The sequence below is a fragment of the Rhineura floridana genome, chromosome 5 (genome assembly GCF_030035675.1).
Source record: "Rhineura floridana isolate rRhiFlo1 chromosome 5, rRhiFlo1.hap2, whole genome shotgun sequence".
NCBI lineage: Eukaryota > Metazoa > Chordata > Lepidosauria > Squamata > Rhineuridae > Rhineura > Rhineura floridana.
In genome coordinates this window covers 124,500,098-124,514,822 of record NC_084484.1, presented here as the reverse complement: position 1 = coordinate 124,514,822, position 14,725 = coordinate 124,500,098, and the positions used below count along the sequence as shown (strand labels likewise).

The 14,725-nt window shown below is 45.3% G+C and overlaps 1 protein-coding gene across 3 annotated transcripts in view; it reads left to right on the top strand.

The window, feature by feature from the left end:
• Window positions 1-14,621, top strand: part of GPR89B (G protein-coupled receptor 89B) — a 25,279-nt gene extending 10,658 nt beyond the window's left edge. For 2 of the 3 annotated variants that reach the window (XM_061627972.1, XM_061627971.1), the window contains exons 8-14: window positions 29-138; window positions 1,966-2,054; window positions 2,576-2,668; window positions 3,041-3,136; window positions 10,674-10,763; window positions 13,510-13,575; window positions 14,078-14,621. In XM_061627972.1, coding sequence (XP_061483956.1) covers window positions 29-138; window positions 1,966-2,054; window positions 2,576-2,668; window positions 3,041-3,136; window positions 10,674-10,763; window positions 13,510-13,575; window positions 14,078-14,284 — 751 coding nt within the window. In that variant the 3' untranslated portion in view covers window positions 14,285-14,621. Of the gene's footprint in view, window positions 1-28; window positions 139-1,965; window positions 2,055-2,575; window positions 2,669-3,040; window positions 3,137-5,293; window positions 6,247-10,673; window positions 10,764-13,509; window positions 13,576-14,077 lie in introns of those variants that run through there. The other variant, XM_061627973.1, reaches the window with a different exon arrangement.
• Window positions 14,622-14,725: the final 104 nt, after the last annotated feature.

Here is a 14,725-nt window from a genome sequence, read left to right as displayed (position 1 = left end):
TTAGCACTTGACTTTTCCTTCCAATCAGGATAGCAATGGTTCACAGAAACATGTTCCAGAGAGGGGAAGTGCACAACAAGCCCACTGGTTTCTGGGGAATGATAAAAAGTGTTGCAACATCTTCATCAGGCAGTGAAAGTATCCTTTATTTCCTTACTCTGTTTTGGGGGATGAGAAAGTGAGAAACGACAATGGAGGCTTCCTGCTTGAGGTAAAATACAAGTGAAAGAGGATCCCATTGAAGAAACTGAGTGCAATGCCATCAGGAGTCCAGACCAAGAGGCTAGACTCCTAGCAGGGTCACCCAAGGTGGAACGGCCAAACTGAGACACCAGACTAAGATGCATCCAGACACAGAGGAAGGCAATAGTAAACCACCTCTGAATACCTTTTACCATGAAAACCCTATGAATAGACTATCCAAAATGCAACATGAGATAGTGCTGGAAGATGAGACCCCCCAGGTCAGATGGCAATGGAAAAGTACAAGTAGCGCTGTGACTAATGACGCCACTGAGTCAAAGCCGAATGGAAGCCCAGAGGCTGATGCACACAGATGTGAAAGGAGAGTCCAGAGTTGTACGACATACACAGTAGGAACATGGAATGTGAGAAGACCAAACGAGATGGATTGATTCCATAAAGGAAGCCACAGGCCTGAACTTAAAAGATCTGAACAGGGTGGTTTACAACAGATGCTGTTGGTAGTCGCTGATTCATAGGGTCACCATAAGTTATAATCAGCTTGAAGGCACATAACACACACACAAGGATCCCATTTACTGTTGAGTAGATCACATATGCAGAATCCCTTATTTTCTGCTCCTTGAGATTACTGTGTCTTAGGTCAATTTACCCATATCTGAATATTATGACTGCAGTTGGGTAGTGCATCTCAGAGTCTAAAGGCATGCCTTATGAGAGAGGGGTGCCAGACAAAGGAGGTCTGGAAAGGTATTTGGAACTTGACTCTGCTGAGCTCCACTTTTAAAGGCTTTTGCTCAGTCCTTGTGCATAGGATAGCCTTTGCAGAAAGGGGTCCTTTCATTTACGATCTGGAGGGGTGACAAAAATGCAACAAACAAAAACCAGGGAAGAGGTTGCATTGTTAGATGCCTGCCTTGCCAGAGTATCTTCAGGGATGGTGTGGGAGGCTGCAGCCCAGTCTAGTAAGTTGTAGCTGTTCTGTACCCACTGGGGAGTTCTGTGATCAGGAAGCCAGCCAGTACATTGCCTGGCTTGGCTTGGCAACCCCTGCTGTACTGGGCCCTGGCACAACTCAAAGAAGGACCATCCAATCCTCTTGCTCCTGTCTCACCACCCTCACTCTGCAAAGGAAGAGAAGGTTTAATTTTGCTGACTTGGAAGTCCTGCCTTGTCTTCCCCTCTTTTTCTTAGCCCTTGACACAACTTATGCTGTTTGCCCTGTGTTTTGTGTTTGCATAGCAACATGATAAGCTGTGAGGGGCTGTTTCTTTAAGGCAGGACTCACTTGGAGCTTCTCAGAGCCCTGCCTTTCATCAAGAGCAGGGTATGTCTGTTTGGCCAGCTACAATGACAATAGTGCTTCTTCCTCTGTACCAGAGACACCCAATGATGTGAAGCAGGAAAATGCACAGCACCATGACTTTCAGGGGACAGATAAGTTGTCCTAGATACTACAGAGGAAGTATGTAGTTTGGGCATAAGTACTGATACACAGATAGGAATTTGTTATAGTATATAACTTGCATCATCGGTTGTTATCCTGCAGGCAGCATTGGTGTGCAAAGTAGTAGTCGCAAAGTAGAGGACTTTCCATTCAAGCAGGTGCCATGGCTTTTTAATATTGGGACTCGGATGATCATAGACATTTTTGAAAGATCTGTTTTGCGTATGTGGTGGGCTAAGGAATGAAAGGAATCTTGAAGTGTGTGTTGTTTTTAGCCAATATATGGGTTTTTCTCCTTGACAGCTGTTTGCCAGATCTGGCACTTATCCAGCAGGAAGTAGATGCTTTGGAGGAGCTGAGTCGGCAGCTTTTCTTGGAAACCTCTGACCTGCATGCTACCAAGGTGCAGGCTAAGGGGACTGTTCTCATGCCTGATGGGTGGGTAAAAGGGACTGTTGGGCAGGAGAACAGAAAGCAATCTGCTAGCAAGTGAACACAATACAGGAGTTGTAGCTTTATGACATTCTGTCCAGTGGTTTTTCCAAAAAGTAAATAAGTAATCTCTACTCATTTCAAACCTTCTCTGGGCTCATGTATATTAGAGTAAACCACAATGTTATGTTGTATTAAGAGAAGGGTTATCCCCCTAGATAATTGTTGTTCATTTATTAATAAAGGCTTCATCAGGTAGTGAACATGTGGCTCTTATAAAAATTCTTCTGTTGTGTAATTTGAATTTATACACACTAGGGCCTAGGAGAATGTTGATCTGGTAGTGCCTTCCAGATTCCTCATCTGTAAAGAGGGCAGTTTACTTTATCTGTGTCACATGGTTTGTATGAAATGGTTTTGCTTCATGATATAAGACATGCTAGTTTAAAAACATGACTAGATGCCTACTGAACCAGAACATTTTCTTTGCAGGAAAGAATAGAATACTCTAAAACCTTCCAAGGGAAATACTTCAACTTTCTGGGCTACTTTTTCTCAATCTACTGTGTCTGGAAAATTTTTATGGTATGTAACAGTGCCTTCAGAATGGTAATGTATATTTTGCAAAGGCTGTGCTATGAAGGAGAATGTTCCACATCTCTTGTAATTTTAATATATATATATTATTCAATAACTAGAGGTCAGGCAGTTTTTATACATGTATGAAAACTGACCTCAAAAACTGACCTGTTGAATTTCAACAAAACTGGTTTCCAGGCAAAAGTGGATATCCATAGCTACATAGCATCACTGGGCAGTAACGTGTGTGTGTTTATGCACACATATTTTGTAGCCTCTTTGCCATGCTGGGCAATTTACTATGAAAGGAGTGCTTGTATGTTGGTTTTAGTGAAGGTGCCTTAAGTGGTATGATGTCTCTTTCTCTCCCCGCTTCAGGCAACAATAAATATTGTCTTTGACCGAGTTGGGAAGACTGATCCAGTTACACGAGGAATTGAGATAACCGTGAACTATTTGGGGATCCAATTTGATGTGAGAACCATTTTAAATTTCAGTTTCTTTCCACGAGTTCCTTTATCCTCATTTCATCCTACTCTGTTCAGAGCTTGATACTGTGTGAGTTAATATCACCTCTTGGTGATATTTCATCTACATGAAACCGCTGGGAGAGGTTGTCCGGGGGTTCGGTGCCATCAGTATGCTGATGACACCCAACTCTATGTCTCCTTTCCACCTAATTCCAAGGAAGCTGTCTCGGTTTTAAACCAGTGTCTGGCGTCAGTGGTGGACTGGATGAGGGTGAACAAATTGAAGCTTAATCCAGTCAAGACAGAGGTGCTCCTGGTCAGTCGTAAGGCGAATCGGGGAATAGGGATACAGCCTGTGCTGGATGGGGTTACACTCCCCCTGAAGACGCAGGTTCGCAGTTTGGGTGTGCTCCTGGACTAGTCCCAGGTTTCTGCAGTGGCCAGGAGTGCTTTTGCACAATTAAGATTAGTGCGCCAACTGCACCCGTTCCTTGAGCTGTCTGATCTGGCCACGGTGACACATGCTTTAGTTACATCCCGTTTAGATTACTGTAACGCGCTCTATGTGGGGCTGCCTCTGAAGACTGTTCGGAAACTTCAGTTGGTACAACGTGCTGCAGCCAGAATGCTAACTGGGGTTGGTTACAGGGACCGTACTACCCCCCTGTTAAAAAAGCTCCACTGGTTGCCAGTCTGTTTCTGGACACAATTCAAAGTGCTGGTGTTGACCTATAAAGCCCTATACGGCTTAGGTCCAGGCTATTTATCAGACCATATCTCCCTGTATGAGCCTGCCCGGGCCCTGAGATCCTCAGGGGAGGCCCTTCTCTCAATTTATTTATTTTATTTTATTTATTTATTTATTAAATTTATATACCGCCCGACTAGCGATAGCTCTCTGGGCGGTGAACATAAAATAGTATAAAAATACAATGAATAACAAAATAATATTAAAATACAATCAACAATACAATAAACATTTTTAAAATTAGATCAATGTAACTTAAAATGCTTCAGAGAATAGGAAGGTTTTGACCTGGCGCCGGAAGGAAAGCAGAGTCGGCGCCAGGCGTACTTCCTCAGGGAGACTGTTCCATAGTTCGGGGGCCACCACTGAGAAGGCCCTAGATCTTGTCATCACCCTCCGGGCCTCCCTGTGAGTTGGAACCCGGAGGAGGGCCTTCATAGCAGAACGTAGTGCACGGGCCGGTTCATATCGGAAGAGGCGTTCCGCAAGGTATCGTGGTCCCGCACCGTATAAGGCTTTATAGGTTAATACCAACACTTTGAATCTAGCCCGGAAACATATTGGCAACCAGTGCAAGCTGGCCAGAACAGGTGTTATATGCTCGGACCGCTTGGTCCTTGTCAGCAATCTGGCCGCCGCATTTTGCACTAGTTGTAGCTTCCGAACTGTCTTCAAAGGTAGCCCTACGTAAAGCGCATTACAGTAATCCAAACGTGAGGTTACCAGAGCATGTACCACTGATGTAAGGTCCTCTTTACTCAAATAGGGACGTAGCTGGGCTACCAACCGAAGTTGGTAAAACGCATTCCTAACCACCGAGGCTACTTGAGCCTCAAGTGAGAGGGAAGAGTCTAAAAAGACTCCCAGACTACGAACCCGGTCCTTTAGGGGGAGTGTAACCCCGTCCAGGACAGGGTATATATCCACCATCCGATCAGAGAACCCGTCCACCAACAGCATCTCAGTCTTGTCTGGATTGAGCTTCAGTTTGTTAACTCTCATCCAGTCCATTGTCGAGGCCAGGCAACGGTTCAGCAAATCGACAGCCTCACCTGAAGAAGATGAAAAGGAGAAGTAGAGCTGCGTGTCATCAGCATACTGATGACAACGCACTCCAAAACTCCTGATGACCTCTCCCAACGGCTTCATGTAGATATTAAAAAGCAGGGGGGACAAAACTGACCCCTGCGGGACCCCATATTGGAGAGCCCGCGGTGTCGAGCAATGTTCCCCAAGCACTACCTTCTGGAGACGACCCGCCAAGTAGGAGCGGAACCACTGCCAAGCAGTACCTCCAACTCCCAACTCCGCGAGCCTCTCCAGAAGGATACCATGGTCGATGGTATCAAAAGCCGCTGAGAGATCAAGGAGAATCAACAGAGTTACACTCCCTCTGTCTCTTTCCCGACATAGGTCATCGTACAGGGCGACCAAGGCTGTCTCAGTGCCAAAACCGGGCCTAAAACCCGATTGAAATGGATCTAGATAATCAGTTTCATCCAATAGCGCCTGGAGCTGGCCAGCAACCACCCGTTCCAAGACCCTGCCCAGGAATGGAACATTCGCCACTGGCCTGTAGCTGTTAAAATTGTCTGGGTCCAAGGAAGGCTTTTTCAGGAGTGGTCTCACCACTGCCTCTTTCAGACAGCCCGGGACCACTCCCTCTCGTAAAGAGGCATTTATCACTTCCTTGGCCCAGCTACCTGTTCCATTCCTGCTAGTTTTTATCAGCCAGGAGGGGCAAGGATCCAGTACCGAAGTGGTTGCACGTACCTGTCCAAACACCTTGTCCATGTCCTCGAGTTGAACCAACTGAAGCTCATCCAACAAAACAGGACAAGACTGTGCTCCGGACACCTCACTAGGATCTACTGCTATAACTTGAGAGTCTAGGTCCCGGCGGATACATGAGATCTTATTCTGGAAGTGATCGGCAAACTGATTACAGCGGGCCTCCGATGATTCCACCGTGTCCGGAGGGTTTGAATGGAGAAGCCCCCGGACAACTCGAAAGAGCTCCGCTGGGCGGCAAAGAGATGATTTAATAGTGGCAGCAAAATGATGTTTTTTAGCTGCCTTCACTGCTCCTACATAGAGCTTAGTCGAAGCACTAACCAGCGCATAATTGTATCCGTCGGGAGTTCGTCTCCATTTCCGCTCAGGCCTCCTCCTATCTTGCTTCATCGCTCTCAGCTCCGGAGTATACCATGGAGCTGTATGAGCTCTACACAGGAGAGGGCGTGCAGGAGCGATCGTGTTTACAGCCCGGGTCATCTCCGTATTCCACAGAGCGACCAGGGCTTCAGCAGGAGCGCCAGTCCTATCAGCCGGAAAATCCCCCAGAGCCCTTTGAAAACCTTCAGGATCCATTAGTCTCCGGGGGCGGACCATTTTAATAAGTCCCCCACCCTTGCAGAGGGAAGAGGTTACTGAAAGTCTAAACTTCAGCAAGCAGTGGTCTGTCCATGACAAAGGGAGTGTTGTAAAACTCCCCACATCCAGATCACTTTCCCCATGCTCAGTAGCAAAAACAAGGTCTAGAGTGTGCCCCGATACATGTGTTGGACCACTAACATATTGAGACAGCCCCATGGCTGTCATGGAAGCCATGAAGTCCTGAGCCGCGCCAGACAAAGTGGTCTCGGCATGAATGTTGAAATCCCCCAGTACTATTAGTCTGGGGGACCTCAACAATATATCCGAGACCACTTCCGCCAGCTCAGTTAGGGAAGCCATTGGGCAGCAAGGTGGGCGGTACACCAAAAGGATTCCCAGCCTGTCCCTCTGGCCCAACACAAGGTGCAAACACTCCAGGCCAGTAACTGAATGAACATGGTGCTTGGTGAGTGAGATGGAACTCTTATAGACGACAGCAACCCCACCTCCCCGACCCTCAGATCTACCATGATGCTGGACCAGGTACCCCGGTGGGCAGAGCTGAGAGAGACCAACTCCTCCCTGCTCACCCACCCAGGTCTCGGTTATACATGCCAGATCGGCTGCCTCATCCACAATCAAATCGTGGACGAGGGAGGTTTTATTATATACCGATCTGGCATTTAATAACAGCAACTGGAGATCTGAGAGTTGGCTGATAGGACTACCAACGACCTTGCGGGTGTGGGAAGGACCGCAACAAGGCACAGCCACAACATGTCTGGACCGCGTTCCCCTTACCTGGCACGTCCTTCTCACAGCGCCATACCTTCCTTTGCCCGTCACTACGGCAATTGGGGCCCCCTCAAGTCTCCCCGCCTGATGGATAAAACTCTCTCTGAAGCACATAATACAACTAAAATATACAACAATTAAACGTATAAAAACAGCTATATATACAGCCATATATACAGCATATAAACAAACATACATTCATATAATCAGGCACCCATTCATCTCAAATTGCATCAACACACCAACAAAAAGTAAAGAAAAAGAAAAAGAAAGGAGCAGCACAGCAGCAAGAGCAGCAGCCTCTCCTTCCCTTGGGGCGATGCTTTCTTTCTCCTGCAGGGCCTGGGTCTCCCAGGCCACCTCAGCCAGCCGGCTTATGTATCCCTCCAAAGAGGGACAGGTGGTAAGAATCAGTCCTGGCTGGCTGGGTACCTGGGGCCTGGTCCTGCCAGGCAGAAGTCCCTCTGGGAAGGGTGGTGGAGGTGGTGGTCCCGCAGCAGCAGCAGCACAGCAGCAGCAGCCTCTCCTTCCCTTGGGGCGATGCTTTCTTTCTCCTGCAGGGCCTGGTTCTCCCAGGCCACCTCAGCCAGCCGGCTTATGTATCCCTCCAAAGAGGGACAGGTGGTAAGAATCAGTCCTGGCTGGCTGGGTACCTGGGGCCTGGTCCTGCCAGGCAGAAGTCCCTCTGGGAAGGGTGGTGGAGGTGGTGGTCCCGCAGCAGCAGCAGCACAGCAGCAGCAGCCTCTCCTTCCCTTGGGGCGATGCTTTCTTTCTCCTGCAGGGCCTGGGTCTCCCAGGCCACCTCAGCCAGCCGGCTTATGTATCCCTCCAAAGAGGGACAGGTGGTAAGAATCAGTCCTGGCTGGCTGGGTACCTGGGGCCTGGTCCTGCCAGGCAGAAGTCCCTCTGGGAAGGGTGGTGGAGGTGGTGGTCCCGCAGCAGCAGCAGCACAGCAGCAGCAGCCTCTCCTTCCCTTGGGCGATGCTTTCTTTCTCCTGCAGGGCCTGGGTCTCCCAGGCCACCTCAGCCAGCCGGCTTATGTATCCCTCCAAAGAGGGACAGGTGGTAAGAATCAGTCCTGGCTGGCTGGGTACCTGGGGCCTGGTCCTGCCAGGCAGAAGTCCCTCTGGGAAGGGTGGTGGAGGTGGTGGTCCCGCAGCAGCAGCAGCAGCACAGCAGCAGCAGCCTCTCCTTCCCTTGGGGCGATGCTTTCTTTCTCCTGCAGGGCCATCTTCTCAAGTACGACTAGTGGGGACGCGTGAGAGGGCCTTATCGGTGGCTGCCCCTAGGCTTTGGAATTCCCTTCCTAGGGAGGTAAGAATGACCCCCTCTTTGCAGTCTTTCTGCCGACAAGCAAAGACCTTCCTATTCCAACAAGCCTTTGGAATTGAAGGCTAAGGATAGGGCGTGAAGGGTGCTGCATTGCTAATGTCTATTATATCATTTTTAAACTAGTTTGAACTTTTTTAGCTATATGTGTGTATGGTTTTAATATTGGAAATAGTTTAATCTTATTTTAATGTAGACTTTGTATGTTTTTAATTATATGCATTTTTTATCTGGAAGCCGCCATGAGTTCCAGTTTTGGAAAAATGGTGGGGTATAAATAAAGATAATAATAATAATAATAATTGGTGGGAAGTGTGACCTTGTGTATTTGGCAGTGCAATCCTTGTCTTGTAAGAAAAATGTATAGGATTGCTGCTTTATTGACAGATATGTTACTTTTGACTGATCCTGGCTTTTTCCCCAAGGTAATGCATTAGAACAAGGGTAGATAACCAGTGGCTTTCCAGAAGTTGTTGGACTCCAGTTCCCAACAAGCATGGTTAACGGTCAGCACTGATGAGAGTCCATTAAGATCTGGAGGCCAACAGCCATGTTTGCATTAAGAAAAAGATTGTAGTTCAGTTATGGTTCTCCATTCCACTCAGGGCACTACTTGAAACATTGATTACTTTGAACTGCCTCAAATTTTACTCTTATCAATGTTGACTTTAAGTCTCGTGTCTTTGAATATGTGTCAGTCTCACTTTTAAATAATTGTAAGAGTGTTGACTCAGTATTCATTTTCATTCATTTGTGAGGTCTGTGAAGCTGGTATCGATTTGGCATGTATTTGTCAACTATTCAGAACTGCACTGATGGCTTTGCAGGTTTAAAAAGTGACAACTCCAGGTGCATCTGTTCTGGTTGGCAGCCATGGACAGGATCCAAAGAACGATAGCTCCCTGTACCACCCTGAAGCTGGGAGGTCTCTCAACAACAGTTTACGATGGAGGGACTTGGGAAAAAGTGTGCTTGAGTGAGAAACACTAAACTCCCTGTATGTGTGCAAGGTCCTGGGCTCATCTCAAGTAGCTTTTTGATTCTGTATTACACACCAGTACTTGTGTGTTCTCTGGCAAAATCTGCAGGTTACTTCACACAGATAATTAAAAGAGGCAGGAAGGGGTTGTAGCATTGAACATTTGCCAGCCTGGGCTGAAATTCAAGTAGAGGCTAAGCAGCAAAAGTAAAAACAATATACCAAAGCCTTTTAGAAGTAACCTTAAGAATTTTACCTGCAGCTGCCTTCATTTGCTCAGAAGAGGTTGCTTGTCATGTTGTAAGATTGGTAAACTATGAAGCTCTTTTAAAAATAGGGACTTGGGATTAGAATCTACTTCTGTCCAGCAGTAAGCCCTACTACTAAATGATGTCTTGCTTCTTCATGGAAAGTTTATTTTGCAGAAATAGTTTTGCCACCTGTTACTTTATCAATCACTTAGGTCCAATCTTTGTTATATTAAAAATGCTTCTTAAAGGTGTACTTAACATTGCCATTTTTATTTTGAAGGGAAAGCAACAGTAGGACCCCAGTCCAGGGCTGCAGTGCCAGCCCAAACTTGGGCCCTGCTCTTCGGGGACAGGACAGCAGGGAGATGGAGCAATTTTTGGTGGGAAACTGGCACAGGACCCCAATTTGGACTGGCAACACAGCCCTAGATTGGGGCCCCACAGCTGCTTTTCCTTCAAAATAAAAGTGCAGTATTATGCATGCATTTTTAAAAGTGTGTTAATGTGACATGATTTAGCTCTTATGTTCTCCCAGATTGTATGAGGTCAGTGGGATATGAAAAAATGTCAGGCATTTAAAACTGTTCATATGTGTGGATGGTAAAATGTGCACACATCAATCATACTTTTCCAAACCACTCATATTTTTTTCAGCATGCTAACTTTTAAAAATCTCTCTAGGTACAATAGTGAGTAATTTTCTAAACCTTTAGAAAATTCACATCTAGCATTTGGGTTTGAATAGAAATACACTTCTTTGAAATTTGGGTTCTAGTCTTCCACTTGCCCAGAAGATGGCAGTACTTCCATCTTCAGGACCAGAGAATATATTCGCCTAAATTAAACATTTCTATGCCTTTAGTTACTTTAAAAAGCAATCTGAATCCAGTGTTGTGTATACAAAACTGGCAAAGTCTAGTTTTATATGAAAATATTATTGTGTGCACTTCTGTAGACACTGCATACATAAGCAACACCTGAAATTAAGCAGCCTACCAAGTTCGGACACTGAAGCTATAAGCATCTCTGAGACTTTAACTGTTTTCTTTCTGTACTACTATAGGTAAAATTCTGGTCCCAGCATATTTCCTTCATCCTTGTTGGAATAATTATTGTCACTTCTATCAGAGGTTTGTTGATTACACTCACAAAGGTAAGGTTGGCCATGTTCCTATTATATGATTATGGTTGGGCAGAAGAGAGGGTGAATTAGGCACCTTTCTGTAAGAATTTTGGGGCAGAACCACACAACACAAAAAACATGGGGTGTCTACTAAAAGCAGCGCCCCCCTTGTTAGATTTCCTGTTCTCCCTTAGCAACATGTAGTTCTACTGACCTTACGATCTGTGTCATCATGCTGAGCAATTTCCGCAACCCCAGACCACAGTATTGGTTGGCGAGGGCAGGAATTTGCTCCCAATGTGGCTTTAACATGGGCGTATAAGTGATTATACAGCCACAAGAGTAGCTGTATACTATAGCCAGCATGGATTTTTCACATTCCACAATGTTAAATACCCCCATGGCATTCTTATGCTTCCCATAAACTCGTTTCAAAACAAAACCTTACAAAACTTAGTCCTGAACTCAGAAATGCTTGCTTAACAACCCTTTAAATTTTCATGGTGATACACAAAACATTCAGAGAGAATAGAGAGTTCAAAGTCTAAAAAGAGAGGGAAAAAATCCCAGAACCCTTTTGGACTTTTTTCTGTCAGAGTTCTCATAATCTGTTGAAATTCATTAAAAATCAGCCATGTTCACAGTGTACCTGTAATTCAATTACTGACCTTGCCCCATACTCTGACCTTTATCTTCTGCAGTTTAAAAGTTTAGACAAAATGCCTGGCTGATTTTTAATTAATTTAAGAAATTTTGCATTGAACTGAATAATAGTGTCGGGCATGCTTAGTAAGAACTAACTGTCAGTGTTCTAAAAGCCAGACTTCCAGCTGCTTGGCTTGCCTAATCAGGGGGCCACATCCACAGCAGCTTTGATTTCACTTGAGACAGTCATGGCTTCCCCCAAAGAATCCTGGGAAGTGTAGTTTGTGAAGGGTGCTGAGAGGAGACTCCTATTCCACTGACAGCTCCAGTGGCCAGACTGGTTTAACAGTCAGCAACTCTGATTGAAGGTCTGTGAGGGGAACAGGGTGTCTCCTAGCAACTCTCAGAACCCTTCACTAACTACACTTCCCAGGATTCTTTGGGAGAAGCCATGACTGTCCAGAGTGAAATAAAGGCCTGGTGTGGATGTTGCCAGGGATAGCTTTGGTTTAAATTTGGGAGGCTAGATGTGTCTGGTGTAGAATAAAAAGAGGGGGGGGAAATGCTGAAAAGCAATGATAGTGTTCACAAAGTTTTCATTTTGGAAAGGGCCTTCCCCTCTGCCCAGTGCCCACCCACCCAATCTCCTCCCCCCCGGGTCAATGTTGGACTACAACCTTGGGAGACCAAGGTTCGAATCCCCACACAGCCATGAAGCTCACTGGGTGACCTTGGGCCAGTCAGTGCCTCTCAGCCTCAGAGGAAGGCAATGGTAAACCTCCTCTGAATACCATGTTTACCATGAAAACCCTATTCATAGGGTCGCCCTAAGTCGGGGTCGACTTGAAGGCAGTCCATTGAATGCACCAGAGGAGCAGGAGACTTGACTGTGAAAGACCAACCCAATTTGTGTTTGCATTTTTACAAATTTGTAGGGCAGTACAATATCTCAGAGAGGTCAGGTCTCCTGCTCCCCTGGTGCATTCACTATAGCTGCCCAATTTCCCTGCTTTTTAAAGTTTGATAGAAATATCTGTGGACTATAGGTATGTTCTTAAACTGCAAGGTTTTTTGCCTATTAGTGAATTAGTACTAGGATGCTATGGTGAATTGGAACTGCTTCTTGTGAGTAGTTGAGTATAGATCTTATTAATAGCTAGAAAACTGTGGCATACAACAGAATATCCATTTCTACCATTCCTTGAAATTTAATTAGAAATTTGTACGTTAAATTCTAACACCTTAGATCAGCCTTTCCCAAGTAGTGTGCCTCCAGATGTTGTTGGACCACAACTCCCATCTTTCTTGACCATTGGCAATGCTGGCTGAGGCTGATGGGAGTTGTGGTCCAACAACATCTGGAGGCACACTGGTTGAAAAAGGCTGCCTTAGATTCTAACCCTCTTCCTCTCCCAGTAGTTTGGAGGGTTTTGGTTTAAAGGTGCTTCTGAACATAAGAGTTCTTTTATACTATGGTACATGTGGCAGATGTGATGTCTATGGAATGTTGCTGCCTCTCATAACACACCAGGAAATATATGGGTGATTGTGTATCACTGGGTAGAAAGCAATCATAGCAGCGTGTTCAGCTGCAAACTGCTCATGTAGTGTATAGCTGGGTTACATGAGACACTTCAGTACATGAGCAAGCCCAGTCACCTCTGGGTTATGGATGGGACTGGGAGAATAATGGACATCCAGTTATCTGATCATGGCAGCATTTTTCTCAGCTTTCACACTTCCTTGAATTGTTTGCAGCTGTATCCAAGTTAGCCCACTTATGTTTGCCCCCATGAACACATGCCTGAGAACAACCAGGACTGTATCCAAAAATACGTAGTTTCTTGTCTGATGTCATGTGAATGTGGAATGCACTGTGGGATAGTGTCAGAAACCGGGAGAAAAGAGTTTTGTCACAAATCACCCTAATGTAATTATTATTCTAAATACAGTTCTTAGTTATTGTGGTAATATGATGTATGAAGATCCTGTCTTAAATGATGAATATCAGAGACACATCTTTCTAGTTTAGCCCTATAAACATTATTAAAAATGTTTGTTGACATGTTGTCTCCTCTATAGGAGTGTAATTATATGTGTCTGAGAGATGATTTTCTGTTTTGTCTTTTAGTTTTTCTATGCTATCTCAAGCAGCAAGTCTTCCAATGTTATTGTTTTGTTGCTGGCACAGATTATGGTGAGTATTTTAGCCAAAAATGGTGAATGAGTACTTGTTGTCCACTCTTAGCCATGTGAATAGCTAGGAGCAGTAGCGTAGTGACAAGTTCAGAAGTGTGGGGTCTTCAAGTTAGTCACAGCCATGCCCCTCCCCCCTTTTTTGCTGCTGGGTTGAGAATGAGATGCTTGTTAATACCTTATCTCACAACAGATATCCCTAGGTGCCAAGAAGCATGAAAGGGGAGAGTTTAGCTGTTGAGAAGAATCTTTTCAGTGGCTGACTCACCTCCTTTCATTCTGATTGACTCCACTCAGCAAGAAAGGACAAGGAAGCACGTTAGAAGATTCTTCTCAGTGGCTAACACACTCCCCTTTCTTGCTGATTGGCTCATAGGATGCTCAAAACATAGGGTCCCTACTCCAAAAAGGTAAAAGGTCTAAGCTCCCCCCCCCAAGACTCTGAACAACTACACCCCTGGCTGGGAATGGGATGTCTGATGTTCCCTTTCTCTTCTCCGCAGGGAATGTATTTTGTGTCTTCAGTGCTTCTGATTCGAATGAGTATGCCTCTAGAGTATCGCACAATCATTACTGAAGTTCTAGGAGAATTACAGTTTAACTTCTATCACCGCTGGTTTGATGTTATATTTCTTGTCAGTGCTCTTTCCAGTATCCTCTTCCTCTACCTGGCACATAAGCAGGCTCCTGAAAAACATATGGCACTCTGAGTCCATCTTAATTCTTCAGTGTGAGATGGATAAAAAGCTATGTATTTGGCATATTGCCATCTGAAGATGGCTCTTTCTGTGATGGAGGATCAGTTCTTTGATAAGAACCAAATATGTCGGTGTAGGCACAGGAAATAGCCCCAAGACAAAATCTTTGGGTTATAAGCATGTAAGAAGAAGTGAAAGGACAGCTTTCTCAAAGCAGAATAGGAAGAAACAATCCTGTGGTGTTTACTAAATGTGATTGGCAAGATGTCTGTTTAATTGTCTTCATCTGGAAGGTAATGATTTTGAAACAGAACATCTAAATGTCTGAATAAACCTACTTTTGTAATAATTCACAATGTTTTTGTGATAACCCTAGACTTTTGAAATGTTACTGCTTAGAGGATGGAATGAACAGTGTTGGGTTACAAGGGTCTGGATATTTCTAAAGCAGCC